This window comes from Gopherus evgoodei, chromosome 3, assembly GCF_007399415.2.
Source record: "Gopherus evgoodei ecotype Sinaloan lineage chromosome 3, rGopEvg1_v1.p, whole genome shotgun sequence".
Lineage (NCBI taxonomy): Eukaryota > Metazoa > Chordata > Testudines > Testudinidae > Gopherus > Gopherus evgoodei.
In genome coordinates, this window is record NC_044324.1 from 85,423,949 (window position 1) to 85,442,358 (window position 18,410).

The 18,410-nt window shown below is 38.3% G+C and overlaps 1 protein-coding gene across 1 annotated transcript in view; it reads right to left on the reverse strand.

Annotated features, from left to right (window-relative positions):
• PNISR (PNN interacting serine and arginine rich protein) overlaps window positions 1-18,410 on the reverse strand; it is a 30,804-nt gene that overhangs the window by 1,259 nt on the left and 11,135 nt on the right. The window contains 10 exon segments of the mRNA XM_030555993.1: window positions 53-1,157; window positions 6,873-7,043; window positions 8,444-8,497; window positions 9,212-9,311; window positions 10,260-10,339; window positions 10,342-10,396; window positions 11,407-11,597; window positions 12,005-12,191; window positions 15,961-16,184; window positions 18,153-18,338. Of these exon segments, the coding sequence (XP_030411853.1) occupies window positions 53-1,157; window positions 6,873-7,043; window positions 8,444-8,497; window positions 9,212-9,311; window positions 10,260-10,339; window positions 10,342-10,396; window positions 11,407-11,597; window positions 12,005-12,191; window positions 15,961-16,184; window positions 18,153-18,338 (2,353 nt within the window).

An 18,410-nucleotide genomic window follows, 5' to 3' on the forward strand; every position in this document is an offset into this window, starting at 1 on the left:
GAATAGTAAAAAAAAAAAAATAATCAGACAAAATACTTAAAAAGTATACTACCTTGATCGTGACTTAGACTTGTGTTTGCGGCTTGCCTTCTTACCAGACCTTTGAGATTTCTCCATGGATCGTGACCGACTATGCTTTGATTTCTTAGCCTTCTTTTCTTTGCTGCTTCCTGGTGATTCAGAACTGCTCCTGACACTAGATTCAGAGCCTGAATGTCTTTTACTATCTTTGGTAGAACTTTTTTTGCTTTCCTGTCTAGAATCCTGTCTTAAAATTTTAGCAGACATTGAATTGCTGCGAGAGAGAGCTCTTTCACTATCTCTTTTTCTCTTTAATCTACTTTCATCATGATTGCCAGACTTACTGTCTTTTTCTTCTTTTCTTTGCTTCTCTTTTCTTTTCTCCTGGTCTCTCTCCCGTTCTCTGTTCTTCTTCCTATCTTTATCTATGCTCCTACTTCGTTCCTTTTTCCTCTCTTGATCTTTACCGTCACCCTTGTGCTTGTGCCTATTTCCACTAAGACTTCTATGTTGGTCATCACTTTTACGCCTACCTCGACTCCTGCTGCGACTAGCACGACTAGCTCGCCTATCCCTTGAGTGACTACTGCTTCTATGCTTCTCCCAACTTCTTTCCCGGGAAGGACTACGATTTTTTCGTCTCTCTCCCTTGTCCATGCTATTTCTACTAGACCTTCTCCTTTCTCTTACCTTTTCCCTACTTCTACTCCTCTCTCTCCTATTTCTATGAGAATAACTCCTACTTCTGCTGCGCCTAATTTTATGTGATGGAGATCTACTGTGACTACGTCTCTTCTTCCTTTTAGGAGAGGAAGACCGTGAAGAACTGCGGCTACTACCTGAGCTTGTACTATATGATGTACTAGATACAGTACTGCTGCTACTACTGCTTCTACTGTTGCTGCTAGTGGTACCACTAGAAGAACTTCTTGACCTACTCCTTCCTGTTCTCTCTTTTTCTTTAACCTCTTTTTTGGGTTCTATATCTGGTGCAGTTTCACCTGGAGATCTTTTCTTTTCATTAAACACATCATCCTCTGTTTCCTTCGCTTCCTGTGGTGCTGAATTGCTATTTTGCTCTTTATTAATGAATTCATTCATCTCTTTTGCAATTTTTTCATTTTGTAGTTTTTCTTCTGGAAAAGCATATGAAAGAAAAAAAAACAGAAATAATGCCAAATAATGTGGTACAGATACATGGCAAGAGAACAAATGTGCTGTCCTTCTTGGCTAAGGAACAAGTTCCTAGACCACCTTAGTCATTTTTAGAAAACAATTCACTTGCCACAATCCTCACTACACCACCATCTTCAAGTTCCAAAAAAATCCCCCCACCCAGTGCTTAATACTGTTTAACATAAAGGATTTAATTCACAAGCCTGTAATGACTGGGAGCTGCATTGGATGACCTAATTTTATGACACTATAATTTAGAAGTGATTTCTAAAACCTGCTTTCTGATTTTTTATTTTTTTAAAGTCTAAACAGATTTTTTAGCAGTTTTGGATGCTATTTTAGTTTACATAACTCAATTTTGGCAAGTGATTAATTCATACTTTATGTTCGTATTTTAAACGTATCTGAAATTGGTGCATATGAGTAAGAGAAACCATTCTGTTTCCATGACGACAAAATCACCTCAAAGCGATATGTACTGCAAGATGTGTTAACTTCTCCATTCCACTCTGACAGACCACATCTCTAGAAAAGGATAGTGGAGACTCCATACTCAGGCATTCAGTCATTAGGTTCTTTGTTGAGACTAATTAGCAATGTTGTAGAGGGAGAGGGGGCATGATTCTAGTGGACATCTGTCCACTAGGACCGAGACTAAAGGCTTGTCTATACATGGAGTTGATCCTAAGTAACTCCATGTATTGATATTATCTGGAATAAGACTGTTCACACATGGAGTTAATCAGGAACAACTTCATGTATAGACAAGCCTTCAGCATACCAAACTGCTGACAGATCACTACCAGTATGGACTAAAGTCAAACTGGTGACATGAAAGTAAAAAGGTTATATATCCCATTTCCAAGTTCCCCAAATCATCCAGACCTTCCATATATTTTATTTTAAAATAGCCCTTAAGCACAAAAAATAAATACTTATCATGAATTGTATAAGGTTTTTCAGAGCATTATACACATTTTAAACATATTAAGGATAAAGATACCTTTAAGGGGTAAAAAATAATTTTAGAATACTTTTTCCCCTTCAATATATATTTTTTTAAATAGCAGAACAAGACACTGTTACATTAAATGAATACATCACCAAAAATCTCAGCTATCCAGAAAAATCTGTACATGCTCACCTTTTACAATTCAATTATAATCAACTCTGATATATAGCACACACAGATACGGAGTAACAAGATATGTTTGTTTCAGCTGCATGTTGAAGAGGTTAAAGGTTGCCCCCCAAAATTCTACATAAAACTGAATCGGCTGTACCTCACTGATCACAGATAAGGATTACAGTTGTGATCCAAAAAATGCACTCAAGCAGGGTAAAGCACTTCTGTTGCAATAAAGCTTTTTTTGTCCATTTATGATAGGAAACATCCATTTACTGCTCTGTCTGGTGATAACTTAGTCTGGCTAAATAGCTATGCACAACTCCATTGTTTGCTTGCTGTGACAGTTTAAATGGCAAAGTGAATACCTCAGAAGAGAAGTGTTTTGTAGCTAATGGGCTTGGGCCCATAGCTTTAATATTGCCTTTAAATGGGGAATATTACATGATGAGCAGAAGACTAAACAGTATTCTAAATAGTAAATATCCTAATATAAATACAAATAAAAGCAGGGGAAGAGAAACTGAAAATTTAAAGAGGCAACATGGTTTCTAAACAGAAAGTTTAAAAGCCACACAAAACTTCGTTTGAGATACACAGATGCAATAAAAGCAGCAAAGAATCCTGTGGCACCTTATAGACTAACAGACGTTTTGGAGCATGAGCTTTCGTGGGTGAATACCCACTTCCTCAGATGCAACTTGCATCTGAGGAAGTGGGTATTCACCCACGAAAGCTCATGCTCCAAAACGTCTGTTAGTCTATAAGGTGCCACAGGATTCTTTGCTGCTTTTACAGATCCAGACTAACACGGCTACCCTCTGATACTTGACAGATGCAATAAGTAAGTGTGTGTTCATGTAAGAACTGCCTTATGAAGAGAACATCTTTTACAGGGGGGGAAAAAACCCAGGAGAATGAAGAGATCTGGAAGAGTTTTTGGATCATTTTCACTTCAAGCTTCACAAAAAAACCCACCTTCTTGAATATTCAGCAATGACAAAGGTTCTGTGTTTGCTCATGTTTAACTAGAAGTAATCAAGAAGGCCAGGAAATTAATATTATAAGGACCACCTTGACAACAAAGTTAAAATATCCTTTCAAAATTCCATAGTTTCAATATTTTTCCTCAGGGAGACCTCGTCTCCCTCATGTGACCACAATACAGATCACTTCTACATTCCTCTCCTTTGATATATGCACTTAATACACCTAAAAAGAGAGGAATGGAAACTAAATGTTGAGATATCACACCTCTTTATAATGGAATGGCTGATCCAGGTCAGCTTCCAGGCCTTTAAACAAAAAGGAGAAAATGTCCAACTTCAACACAACATGAAATAAATATGCCAGTAATACACTGTTTGAACTTTAACTTCTATGCCACCATCAGATCCTGACTGAAGTAATGAATTGCCTACAGTCCCCTTTTTTTAAGCAAAATGATTGGTAATCATTATTCTCTGCCTACACCAGTGGACTTACCCCACTCTGAGACTTAAGTGAGCCTCTCACCCATGCATGTACCAAGCACCATTGCTCTCCAGGAAGGAAACACAGAAGTAACTCCAGCAAATTTTCTTGTGCTGTAACCACCATGCATGAGGGGGGACTTAATATTCCAAGTGTTAGGAGAGGTAGGCCAGAGAGAGCTCTGATCAAGGAAGGCTATGTTCTCCGAAACTACAGTTGGAGTGACTGAATGTGAAAACTGGAACCAACACCAAGTTACGAAGATACATATGTAAACATATCTAGTTGCATAATCTGAGTTCCTGAAAGGAACACTTTAGCAGAGTATCTAACCTGGAAGTGTTTTCTGCAATGGGACAAGGAACTTTTGGCTGGTTTTGAGAACCCAAAAACCCAAAGGAACTTCTTACTGTTTGAGTGAATGAGTATGTGAATGCAGGCCTCTTGCAGAATTCCTTCCATTTGACTTGCTGAATCATGGACAATTGAGTCTCCGAAATTAGATTGGCACACAGAAAACAGAGTTCACTTTCTTCATATTTAGAATAGAGTGGAACCCAACAGGTGCCGTAGGCTACAAACAGCAGTGAATATATCTCTACATCTGTTTTAAGAAATTGCATATCCTGGGTCTTACTTTCTTCAAGGACTGAGCAGTGTCAAATTACTTCAAACCAACTTTCAGCAATTTGAAAGAAGATAATCCCTCTGGCTGAGGACTGCTCAGCTTTCTCTCAGAGACCTAAGTTACAGTATGATTTTCTTTGGGGGAAGAGAGGGAAAAACCCTAAGGCAAACAAGCAACATAAAAGTCTAACTATCCACAAAGAAGCATCCTATGCTAATCTAGCCCTAATGAAGTGACAAGAGAAAAATTCTAAAAAGGCAGGGAAAGGGGGAAATCCCCAAAAAATCATAGCTTATCCAGCCACCAAGTTTTCACCATCTAGTGAGACAGAACCAGACTGCCCCTTTGAAATGGGGAATGACATCATAGATTCATAGACTCTACGACTGGAAGGGACCTCGACAGGTCATCGAGTCCAATCCCCTGCCCTCACGGCAGGACCAAATACTGTCTAGACCATCCCTGATGGACATTTATCTAACCTACTCTTAAATATCTCCAGAGATGGAGATTCCACAACCTCCCTAGGCAATTTATTCCACTGTTTAACTACCCTGACAGTTAGGAACTTTTTCCTGATGTCCAACCTAAATCTCCCTTGCTGCAGTTTAAGCCCATTGCTTCTTGTTCTATTATTAGAAGCTAAGGTGAACAAGTTTTCTCCCTCCTCCTGATGACACCCTTTTAGATACCTGAAAACTGCTATCATGTCCCCTCTCAGTCTTCTCTTTTCCAAACTAAATAAACCCAATTCTTTCAGCCTTCCTTCATAGGTCATGTTCTCAAGACCTTTAATCATTCTTGTTGCTCTTCTCTGGACCCTCTCCAATTTCTCCACATCTTTCTTGAAATGTGGTGCCCAGAACTGGACACAATACTCCAGTTGAGGCCTAACCAGCGCAGAGTAGAGCGGAAGAATGACTTCTCATGTCTTGTTTACAACACACCTGTTAATGAATCCCAGAATCACGTTTGCTTTTTTTGCAACAGTATCACACTGTTGACTCATATTTAGCTTGTGGTCCACTATGACCCCTAGATCTCTTTCTGCCATACTCCTTCCTAGACAGTCTCTTCCCATTCTGTATGTGTGAAACTGATTGCTCCTTCCTAAGTGGAGCACTTTGCATTTGTTTTTATTGAACTTCATCTGGTTTACCTCAGACCATTTCTCCAGATCATTATGAATTTTGACCCTGTCCTCCAAAGCAGTTGCAATCCCTCCCAGTTTGGTATCGGCCGCAAACTTAATAAGCGTACTTTCTATGCCAACATCTAAGTCGCTGATGAAGATATTGAACAGAGCCAGTCCCAAAACAGACCCCTGCGGAACCCCACTTGTTATACCTTTCCAGCAGGATTGGGAGCCATTAATAACTACTCTCTGAGTACGGTTATCCAGCCAGTTATGCACCCACCTTATAGAAGCCCCATCTAAATTGTATTTGCCTAGTTTATCGATAAGGATATCATGCGAGACTGTATCAAATGCCTTACTAAAGTCTAGGTATACCACACCCACCATTTCTCCCTTATCCACAAGGCTCATTATCCTATCAAAGAAAGCTATCAGATTGGTTAAAATATTTTTCATGTATTTAGAATGTATATACAAAATTCTTCATCTGCATAAGCTCTTTTCTTCATCCACATGTAGACTGACATATACCCACTGTGTAGCCTGACAAATAGGTTTGGAGAATGGTTCTCAGGTTGATAACACTTTGTAAATGTACACTATTTCAAAGATCCTTGTGCAGTGCAGTCCTTGTAAAATTAATTCGCGTGTGAAGGGACAACATAAGGTTTATGTCCCACTTTAAAGAACAGTGGAGAAAAAGATTCACATGGTCCCTCTCCAGAGAGGTGAATTTTACCCTAAATCAGCACTGTTATGTTAAAGGAATTTATTTTTGCAAATTATCTGTAAAACCCTGAACATATACAAAATATGTATCTGCATCTGATCTGCAAAAATAATTTGTGGATATCCGCGGATATAAATCGGATATCCATGGATTTGCAGGGCTCTATCTGTTATAATTTGCTCTTTTAAAAATAACAAAGTAAATAACTAGTCTATGAAGAACATATATAATGGATTTTACAAGCAGGAAAGAAAAAAGGAACACAAAACCAGGTTTTGGCGAAGTATCTCAAACACATTTCTGAGCAAAACTTTAGAATTAAGGAACATCATTTTTATATTAGGCTCCATATGTTTTAGCATTATATATATTGTATATTTTACAACTTAGTGGAATATGTGTGGGGTAGTGATATACATACATATATACATATATATATACATACATATATACATACATATATACATACATATATACATATATATATACATATATATCACTACCCCACACATATTCCACTAAGTTGTAAAATGTATGCATGTATATGTTTTTACAGCAGGAACACATTTAAGTGACTTACCTTCTAGCTGTTTTTCTAGTAATAGTTGCTGTTCTCTCTCTTTTCTCCAGAATGCTTCCTGTTTTTGCCTGATTCTGTGTCGTAGTTCCTCATCATCAGTATCAGATGATTCAGAGCCTCTGTCACTCCTCTCATCTTCACTGTCTCCTGATCCATAACCACCCAGTCCACCTGCGTGCATAAAGCCCAGTCTATCACGAGGAAAGATTAAGCCTTGTTCTTAATATTTCTGTGGGGCAAAGAGGAGAGTACATTGCCCTTCTTTCACTTTCTCTTCTCTGAAGAAGCCACTTATTCTTAGGGAAGTGCCAATGCTGGTTGACTGGAGTGTTCAAGGCCCCCATTTCTGTACTGATGCTTATTATCTGGGTTTACTCCTTCTGGAACAGCTTGTCTATTTCTCAGCAAGCAACCACTGCGATCGTGGCACTTTTCTCATTGTATGGAAGGGCAAAAAAAGCTCCATATAGAGCCAGTAACAATGCCTTCCCATTATCAGCAAGCGCACAGACAAAGCAGTGAAATGCCTGGGACACTGTCCCTGAAGACATCTCTGCAATGACTTCGGCAGCCTTCAGTTGTCCAGGGCTTAGAATTCCTGAATGCCATATCAACTTTTCTACTATGGTTTAGAAAATACTGTACATCAAAAGGTACAGAGATGGAATAAAAATGGGACTTCCCTTGCCCCGAAAAGAAAGATCTGAGTATATACTGGACAGACACAAAGTAACCTTAAACATCTGAGACAGAGGCATTTTACTTTCTTTCCATTTGAGTCTCTCTTAATCTTTATTACAATTAGTTTAAAAACAGATGAATAATTGGGACAGAGAACATTTCATCTTATGTAAAGGAGTTCAACAAAGTTCGCAATATCGTGAAATCAGCACATGATCATTGACATTTTATTGTAGCACTGCTACTAGACTATGGTAAGATGACAACATTGGGAAAGAGCTTTTCCTATTACATCTCAGAATGCAATTCTATGTTTCACATCCTGCACATCAAATTGATTATCGTGGACATGGGAGCTTTAGTAAATGTGTAGTTTTTCAATGAAAGTATACATTTATTCTAAACATTTGAATAGGCTTTTTCTGCAAATCAGAGCTTTACATTTTTATCAGTTATATTGTCAACTGTTACCCACGGTTAATATAGGCTGGACCAAAACGGGACTAATGCATAAAAATAGTCATCTTCCTTCAAAAAGATTGTAGTTTGCTCCTGGAAAAATTTAAAAGCCATCCTTTTAAGATTAGTTATCGAGTAAACTATCCAGCCAAAAAGAAGTAAGTGTACTTCTCATGTGTTTACCTAGTTTACAAACTTAGGCAAGATTCTGATACTCTACTCATATGATTAGTTCCTTACTCTACAAATTATCCCTCTGAAATCTATGGGATAACTTATACTGTAAGGTTCTACCCAACATGAGTAAAGGTATCAGAATGACCTTAATTATTATGGTAATTACAACCTAGTTTCAAAACACAATTTCTGGAAATGCAAGATAAGAGTGATTTCCCCATTAAGCCCCTCTCAAAAATAAGGAACATACTTACCGAGCCCAGTGAGGGAAGCCAGTGCACTGGACTGTGCCAGCTGTTTTGCAGGAGCTTTGTATCACATCAACAACAGGAACAACATGTTAACACAAATAGCCACGATTTCATAGTCATGAGAGTCTATGGTATTGTTAAATCTACTACTACTGCTGTTTTTTGGAGGGAGAGAAGAAACATTAAAAACGTATCATCCATTTAAAACGAGTCCTAGATTTTCTCACCATGTAAAAGTTTCGCATTATAAATGTGAGTTAATAGTCACTTGCAAACCACAAATCTATATTCATAGATCCGTTTCCAAGTTACAGCATCTGCATATATATTTCAAATACCAGTATTTACATATTTAATTTTACTCATAATTGTATAGAAAAAAAATCACCTGCTGTTATATATAAAGTGGCTTGTTAACAGTGAAAGAAAATGAGCTACTTGAGGATTCACATTTGTCTCTCTTCATTTCTGATCAGCTAAAAGTTTGAGGTAAAATGATAGCATTAAAGAATAGATATCTACACTGCAAAAGCCATTAACACAGAGATACCATCATAACTAAAGAAATGAATTATATGAAAGACATGGAATAACTGAAGTAACTCACAATACACTGCACAGGACAACAGTATATGATTACTGGATTTGAGCTCTAGCAAATCAGATGCATTAGATATTGATTGCTCTTGGGAACAGTTGCTATGGAGTAAAGTGTTCTAAAAACATGCAAATATAGAATATTCACTAACAAATTAAAAAAGAAAAGCATACCTTTAGTTGCTTTACGATGTACGTCTTTGGCTACATAATAAATTTCTTCATTTGTGACATCTAAAAGAATCTCTGTCAGCAGCAGTTTTGTCAACATCATCTGAAGAAAATAATTTTAAACAACACTGGAAGCCAAGTATTTGGACTAAATTTTACACTTTGTTACATGTATGCAACCCCACTGCTTTGCATGGGTGTCAAACCATATTTGGTTCCTTTTACTTATTTTTCTATACAAAAGATCAGTTAAAATTAGGACTCTAAAGTAGTTTGGAAATCAAGTTCAACTGAAAAAATCAAAACGGTCTGTACTCTCACACTGACCTATAATCATAATCATTTCACATACAGAAGCATGGCAAAATAAAGTGCATGCATATGACTTTGCAGGTTTGGGGCCTTAAGTACCAGGACTTCTTTCTGAACCCTCTACAACTGAACCACAAAAACCTATATGAGTCACCTGAAATAGCCTTTTTATACATAGGCGATAGAGACCCTCCAAGGTCATACTGGGAAATAAGCTCCCATTTCTCATCATGCATCACAAGATACCACACTTCAAATAATTATAATTTTTTGATAGAAAAGTTGCTGCTAGTCCAAGACTTAATCTTACTATTCTTGGGCTTTAAGAAACTGTATTTTTAGCAAAATGTAGATGATCGGGGGGTTGGAATGTCAGAATAAATTCCAAGGAAGAATGATAGAATTATTAGTGGATGAAGACCAGTGAGGTGGGCAAAAATGCATGATAAATAAGTGTATTGTGTTTCTTTACATCTTATCAGATAGCTCTAGACTTCACATATATGGTATGGAACGGTACAACACATATGTAAGTATATTCTCCCCTATGTAGATATGCTATCCATATGTTAAGCTGGAGACACACACGACTCCATATATATTCCCAGTACATTATACAATCTATGTTATATATTTATTTAAAATGTCAGGCATAGAAAAGCACAGCTACTCTTCTATGCTTAAAAACAGAAACATATGTATAGATGAACACCCTTTTGAGAGAACTACGTTATTATACCATTTGATACTCCTTTTCTTCTTCTGTCTTTTGGTTCACTTTTTGCTCCCTCTGAGGAGCAGGAGAGGGGCTCCTACTAACTTTTCAACACTTGCAGCTTCTGTGTTTTCGATGTCGTCTTCTTCCTCATCACTGTCCTATAAGAAGAACATTGCATACTTTAGGACTAATTAATAATTAAAACAAGGCAGTTTCTATTTATGGTTCTCAACAGAAACTGAAATACAGCACTTCAGAATGAAGCAAAACAGCCCTCCAAACAAGTAAGTAATCCCCCTTCCACTCTACAAGCCCTTGGAGCTAGAAATCCCACCATAAATCACCAGCTGCAATGCAGGTTTGGTAATCCTCATATGGATCGTCAAACCAGTATTTGCAGAGGACAACCCATGGTGGGTCTATTTGGTTAGGACACGCAAAGCTGTTATTTGAGGCAGGGTGTGGAGAATATAATGTATGGGGACCAATGTAGACACTTTTCCCCAAGTGAATGGGATTTATGCATGGATTGGAGGAATCTGACTATAGGATCCAGAGAGAGGACCTTCACCCAACAACCTAGGATATTCGTCAGGCAAGGGAGCTGCCCAAGAAGAAAAACTAAAGGCTCTCGACTGCTCACCTGACCCCTCTATGTCCAGAAAGACCACCTATGCTGTGGTCTGGTCACTATAGGATAGGTATCCAGCAAATCATTTAGGAAGAACTACCACAGACACAAGGCTACAGCATAAGACTCCCTAAATTGGTTCAGTTTGGCAAGCATGGATGCACTGGTACATTTGTACTCAAACTAGTCCAAGTACAAACAGTTCAATTATTTACCATAGACACCTCCCTTCTAGTCTATGCCAACTACCAACTTACGCAAACAGAAAATAAAGGCCAATTTTTCCACTGCCTCTTTGCTATTACAAACCACGTAAAAATAAATATTCTTTAAGCTATGCTTAAATTTTTGCCCATTATCTACCAAGAATTTACAAAGGTCAGGTAAGTGGCACTGCAGTTGACACAAACTTAATTTTTAACATGAGTAACAAATAAGTGTTGTAGATAAAGAAACTATTTTTCAGTTTACAGAGAGAAATGTTAAGATCTTTCAGGAAAATAGATATCTAGATCAAAAGTGAATGCTTCTACTTACAAATTTACTTTTCTGAGGTAACCGTGGGCCATCTCCTTCTTCAGCTTCCTCACTTGCTTTTTTTTCTTTTTTAGACATCTGAGAACGTTGCTGTTCCATTCTCTCTTTCTCCAGCTTTTTCTGCTTTTCTCGTTCCATCTTTTCCAGACCCTCACGAATCCAAGCAGGAAGGGTTCTACGTTTCACAGCATCTGCATGCCAGAGATTTATAGTTTTGTCAGAAGAAGAAAAATAAAAAGATACATCTTTCTCACTCAATTAGAATTTTTTGTTGTTGCTATTATTAAGTATCAGAGGGGTAGCCATGTTAGTCTGGATCTGTAAAAGCAGCAAAGAATCCTGTGGCACCTTATAGACTAACAGACATTTTGGAGCATGAGCTTTCATGGGTGAATACCCACTTCGTTGGATGTGGGTATTCACCCACGAAAGCTCATGCTCCAAAACGTCCATTAGTCTATATGGTGCCACAGGATTCTTTGCTGCTATTATTAAGTTGTAATTACAGATTTCAAATGTTACATTTCTTTTTACAATGAAAACCATCTCTGAAATCATGTTTTTGGATTTCTTTCATTAAAGTGTGATTAACATGTACCAATCTGTGGAGGCTCCTGCTTCACAGGCATCGCGATGGGTGAACGTTGACGGTCTCTGAACGAGGGCCTGTCCCTTCGGTTCTGGGGAGGCGCTGAAGGTGCTGGGGGACCTGGTGGCCCTGGTGGTCCTGGCTGCCAGTAAGGTGGATGAAATCCACCTTGGGGTGGACCAAAAGCAGCCCCATGCTGAAAGAGTAATGCAGTTCATTTTTCTTCACATTTAATACAATGCACTCTAAACTTATTCCTTGGGCTCCACATAGCATGTGTGCACGCACATGTGTGTGTAAGTGAAACAGAAGTCCATGCAAATTGAAATCATGGATTTTTCTACCTAACTATGGTCTTTCTACCTGTTTTACTGTGATCCCCAAAATCTAAACTGTCATTTTTATTTAAAAACTGACTTATTTAAGAACTTCTGGTTTTGAAAATGGATTTTAGAATGTAAACCAATGCATAGACACCATAATGAATCTATGAATTGGCTGCAGACAACCCCTTTTCACAGCCTCTCAAAACTGAAGTCTGATACCCATCTAGCTGCTGTCAATATTAACCAATTCACTACCAACTACCATCAGCATGCTCAGTTAAAGCTGGGGTGCACAAAGTGCAACCTGAGGGCCATAGTAGCATGCAGAGTCCTGAAGTGTTGACATACAATCACTCTCCCTATAACTACAACTTGAGGACAAAGGTGAAACGCTCCAACTTTTTGTTGCTTGTTGCTGGACTTCACCAGCAATCTCCACTCATCTAATCGAGGATGTTACAAATAAAAATATATATTATGGCTGATCAAAATAATGCATACATTTATATGCAAGTTTGGTACACTTCTTGCATTCCTACCAAGTTGCCATGCAAGTCAGAGTAGCAAAGCTGTGGCACAGATGAGTGCATGTTATAGCTGGTTCCTAGAAATAGCCACTGAATCCATTTAAAAGGATGTCGTATAGGTATAAGGCTGCAAGCAAAAATTTTATGACGATGATTTAAGTCAAAATTATTAAATTGCCAATTTTCAGCATGATTTAAACAAGCAGGACCTTGATTAAAATGGATTATTTTAATCTTGTTTTGCATTTGTACTTATTTTCTTTAAAATAAGGTTGATTCTCATTGGTTGGTAACCATTAAAACATGCCGATTTGCAACTACATATACCCTTTACACGAAATTTGATACTACTCTGTTAACCAGGGGACACGCTATATCTATGCATATTTATTTAAGCAATTATATAGCTTAACACAAATTTTTTTTTTTACATTTTTTATTATGTTTGAAATGGTATCTATTTTATGGATGATACATTTATTATTTACTAGGTTCATTTTTGTGTGTGATTTGAGTCAAGCTCTATTTGCATGCAAACTGGAATTCAATTAAAAATGCACAAAAACAGCATTTTAATTTTTTTTATTAGTTAACTAAAACTCCCTTAAATGTGCTAGATACATAAAAACAAATTTATCAAAACATGTTTTGCATTTAAAACTGATTATTAAGAAAAGTATTATATTATGTCCATGACTAGTCCTACTAGGCCCTACAATAACACAAATAAATAAAAATAATAAGAGTTATCTGTAGTTAATAAACTGAACTGATTGTTTCGGGTTATCATGTCCTTCAAGATTTTAGAACTAGTAGATCTCATTCTCTCACATAAGAGTTTTTATTCAGACTAGAAGAGGAAAACAAACTTTTCTTCTTTTTCTACTCCAATCAACTTTTTAATTTTGAATGAACTAGTCATTGAACTATCTGAATAATCTGAAATGAAGAAAATATCTGCTACTACTATCAAAAGCTGGCTTAGTACTTCAACAAACTCTGGTTCTAGGTGCTTAGCCAGTGACTTCCGCGGCTCAGTAAGTGATTTTTTTTAAGATTTTGGCAGAAAACATGTACTGTTTAACATTTTAATTCAATTTAAATTACTTTAATATTTATAATAAGTTTAGGATTTAACACAGGTTGTCTTAATTTGAAATTTAATTTGAAATAGGTTTATTTTAAAAAAGAAAAATGATTTAAATTTAAAAAACCTGATTATTTTGCTCTTTTTAAAATCAGTGCTTTATTATATTCTTTTGGTTATTCAGACATTTAGTCCTTCCAATGTAATTTTAAAGATAGTTGCATTTACTGCATCATTTGCTACAAAGTGGACTTTCAGTACCATTTTTACAGGATTCTGAGAAGTTGTCTATAAAACTTTGTCCAGTAACAGTAGACAGAAGACTTTTATAGTCTAAAGTATTTGAAAATGGATGGCTCACCTCACGTCTAACAATGATGCCTGACACTACAATTTAAGAGTAGAGAAATTAGATAGAAAAGAGAAATAAATTCCTATACCTTTTGTCAGCCTTCCACACAGATTTCTATTGTCTGTGAATATGAGATAGATATTCCAAAAGGTAATGTGTGTTTATAATTTATTGTAACAGGTTTGAGCATACAATACCATTGAAAATTGGGGGAGAAAATCTAGAGTAAATTCTTTGGATATAGACTTGGACAATATCCCTCACTGTAACACTAAAAAAAAAAAAATCTACTCTTTATACACACTGCACATAACTTGTTTGCAAGAGTAAAGAAAAAAATTGGATGTGAATTTTTTTTTAAATAATTGTTTATTCACAGACTCACAGAAGACAGGCTGGAGGATCCAATTGATCTTTTCCATCTCTATCTCCCTGCAAATGCAGGACTATTCCCTACAGCAGGGGCTCTCAACTTTTTTCTTGCTGAGGCCCCCCTCAACATGCTATAAAAACAACAGGGCTCAGCGGGGGCCAAGGGGAACTTGGGGCTCTGGACCAGGGGGGACCCTTAGGCATAGTTTTGCTTCTATGGGGGGTGAGGGGTAGAGGGCAAGAGCTGACGGGGCCTGAACCAGCTCCATGCATCGGGGTCCAGGAAGGGAATGCCACCTCCACCCCCCAACTCACTCAGGTGGCCATCCAGCCTGTCTGGGCTGTGTGGGGATGCAACCAAAATATATAACTCAAATGGGGAGGGGACTCAGTTCAAAAAGGTTGAATACCACTCAGGGTGCAGGGAGGGGCTAGCTAGGGGATGTGTGCAGCCAGGGGAGTAGCTTAGGGTGCAGGCAGGAGGTAGCTAGGGGCTATGTACGGGTGGGTGGGCGGGCAACTCCCAGCTTGGGGGGCAGGGAGGGGGGAAGAGAGGAGGTTTGCCAGCTTCAGCCCCACACCACTCCTGGCTTCGGGAGCTTGGGAAGGTCCAGCATCAGCCCCGCTCCCAGCTGTGTGGGGTGGGGGAGGGGCCACCGGCTTCAGCCACACACTGCTACTGGCTCGGGGGGGGGGGGGGGGGGCGGAGGGGGACGTGGGGGCGGCAGAGAGTGTGCCAACTGCAGCCCCGCGTTGTTCCACTCTGGGGTGGGGTGGCCACCAACTTCAGCCCTGTGCCGCTCTCAGCTTCAGCGCTGGGCTCGGGGCACTGGGTTTCAGCTGAAGGGCTCCATGGAACCCCTGAAAGGGCTCATAGACCCCCAGGGGCCACAGATACCCAGTTGAGAACTGCTGCTCTATAGTACATTCTCTAGTATATTTAGGTATATTATTTTCTTAACTTTATTTAATGCTCCTTTCTTTTACACAACTTTGTCATGTTAATTATATACTGGAAAACACTGAGTCATTTTAATCTTGCACATAACAACCATTTCTCATTATTTGTATGGAAAAAATCTTGTTTGGCCTCAGAACTGAAAACTCTAAAGTCTTCTTCTGTATGCATAAGGTATTTTGCATTGTGTTAAAATGTATCTTAGCTGCTAAGATTTAGCAGCTAACAGACTTCTTGTTTGTAGAACTGAAGAGTGAGAGTCGCCGCTAGATATTCTTAGAGGAACACTTCCACAGAAGGGACTCTGTACGTCTACAATATTAAAGCAACAAATATGTTTCACCTGATAGTCAAACTGGTTCACTGGCCCCATTGCAAAGTTATCAGGTGGTCCCCCAAAGTTGTGATTGTTCTGGTTAAATATATGCCTGTTGTCAGGGGCAAATTCCCCACTATCCTGACTGTTGCTGTCTTCAGATGGAGGAACAATTTCCATTGGACCAGGGGCTGGAGGCATCCACTGCTGATCTGGAGGTGGATGTGGAGGTTGGTGAGGCATTCCCCATTCTGTTCAGGATTTAGAATAAAATTCAGTATGAAGATAACAATGACACTTAGACAAATAATAAAATGTTCTTAAGCTATCAATCTCATGAAGTGCCAAAAACAAGACTTTCAGCTTTTGTCTGATAAGGAGTCAGGTAGGTATAAACTGATATATAGTCATAGATTAGGGTTAGGAGGAGCCATTATAACCACCTAGTCTGATGAAACAGGAATTAATTCCTACTTCAAATCCAAAAAACATGGTTGAATATAGCATGTAAACTTTTAGAAAGATATTCAATCTCTATTTAAAAATCTCCAGCAATGAAGAATCCACCACAATCTTGGGTAAATTATTCCTAATCTGAATTTGTCTAGTTTCAACTTCTAGCCACTGGATCAAGTTATGCCTTTGTCTGCTAAACTAAAGAGCCTTCTAATATCAAATTTCTGTTCCCCATGTAGATACTTATACATGGTGATAAAGTCACCCCTCCACCTAGTCTTTGATAAGCTAAACTACCAAATAAAACCCAAACCAAAACAAGAAAAACCGCAACCCTTACACCTTGCAAACATTTATAGGCAAGATTCAGTACTCCACACAGTACTCCGCACAGAACTTGAAGACTAGGAGTGGAAGGACTCAGGTGCCCTTAAGACACCTTTGAACCTTGGGGCTGCTCAGGGGGTAATTTAGACAGCCCAAAGGGCTGCCTACTTATTGCAGCTTCCCTGTGGAAAGCAGCACTGCTCAGATTCTCTGCAGAGCGGCATACTGGAGCCATGACTCCCCTGGATGTTTAGTGAATGAGGAAGAAGAATGTGGTTAAGTCACTGAATTGGGACATTACAAGCCACATAACTTCTACCTTTCAAAACTGACATTCTATTCCACTTTGTTAAGCATGTATATGCACCACAAGTGATTGTCTGATTGTCTGAGATAGTCTATTTAATGAAAATTTCCATTCAGTTCACATAGGCACATTTGCCAAAGTGCCAATAGAACTTTGGGAAATAATTGTTTTAATGGTTTAAACATAATTCAGTGCATGTGCAGATTTGGGGTTTTTTTCCTCTCCCTTGTAGCTATAAAATCAAATGCAATTTTCACTGAACCAATTAAAAACCATCTACGGACTTAGAAACTTCATTCCTGCCAAATTTCATATTCGCCATTACATTCTGCAGATGTGCTAGATCTGTTTTTTAAAAATTGCAAAAGAAAATGTTTGCAAAATAATTCTTGGAAATAAAACTGCAATTCTTCTACTCCTTCTGTTCTTGAAATCAGCTCTATTTCATTTTTTAAATGAAACTTTCAGGACAAACATTTTCCTTGATAGGAAAAGAAATATATGTTTCAGCCAAAAACTAAATTTTTGAGAAAGTTATAATTAATCGAAAGTGATCCATTTTATTGTAAATGTTCAGTTAATCTTAACTATAGGCATCCCATGTGCGGTGCATATAATAGGTAGGGCAAGACCTGGGGAGAGCAGATAACCTCAAAAAGGAAGACACGTACAATAAAAGTGTATTTCACAAGCAGACCTCTGCCCTTTCTGATCTCCAAGCTGTTGTGCCTTAAAAGAACACCACAGCAAACATCCCACCAGCTAAGTGCTGGACAGAACTCATTCCATAACCTGTCAAAAACATTGTCCAAAACAGCTAAAAGGGTTGCAACAGAGTGACAATAAATGCTCTCTTCCTCAGTGCCTATGAAAATTTCAGATGACTGTGCTATAAAATCTTCATGGCTGTACTCTTTCCCATCCCTGAACCAGCTATTTGTTGCTTGTAGACATCATGCTGTCAGAAGTGAATGATGCAATGGGGAGGGTGACACACACAGAAAATAGAGAAACAGGGCATAATATAAATACATATTCACACATTCACCAAATTACTGAATAAATAATTAAAATATGGGAGGGGCTGGAGAGAGAAAATATAATAAAATAAAATAAGAGAGACACAAACCTGGCTGCCACATTCTGTTGAAGTTGGGATCCCCCTGAAAATTACCATGGTTGTTTGGACCAGGCTCTATTCCGGAAATATCCTGTCCATTTGGCATCATTCCTTGTTGTTCCACCACGCTCTGCTGCCCCGAGGCTTCCCGTTGGGCAATCCATGCCTGAGCTAATGCAGCCCAATCAATCTGGCCTAAAACAAATTTTAAAAAAACTTTACCATTTCAGTATTTAAACTTCCAAAATACAATTCTACTAGTGAAAT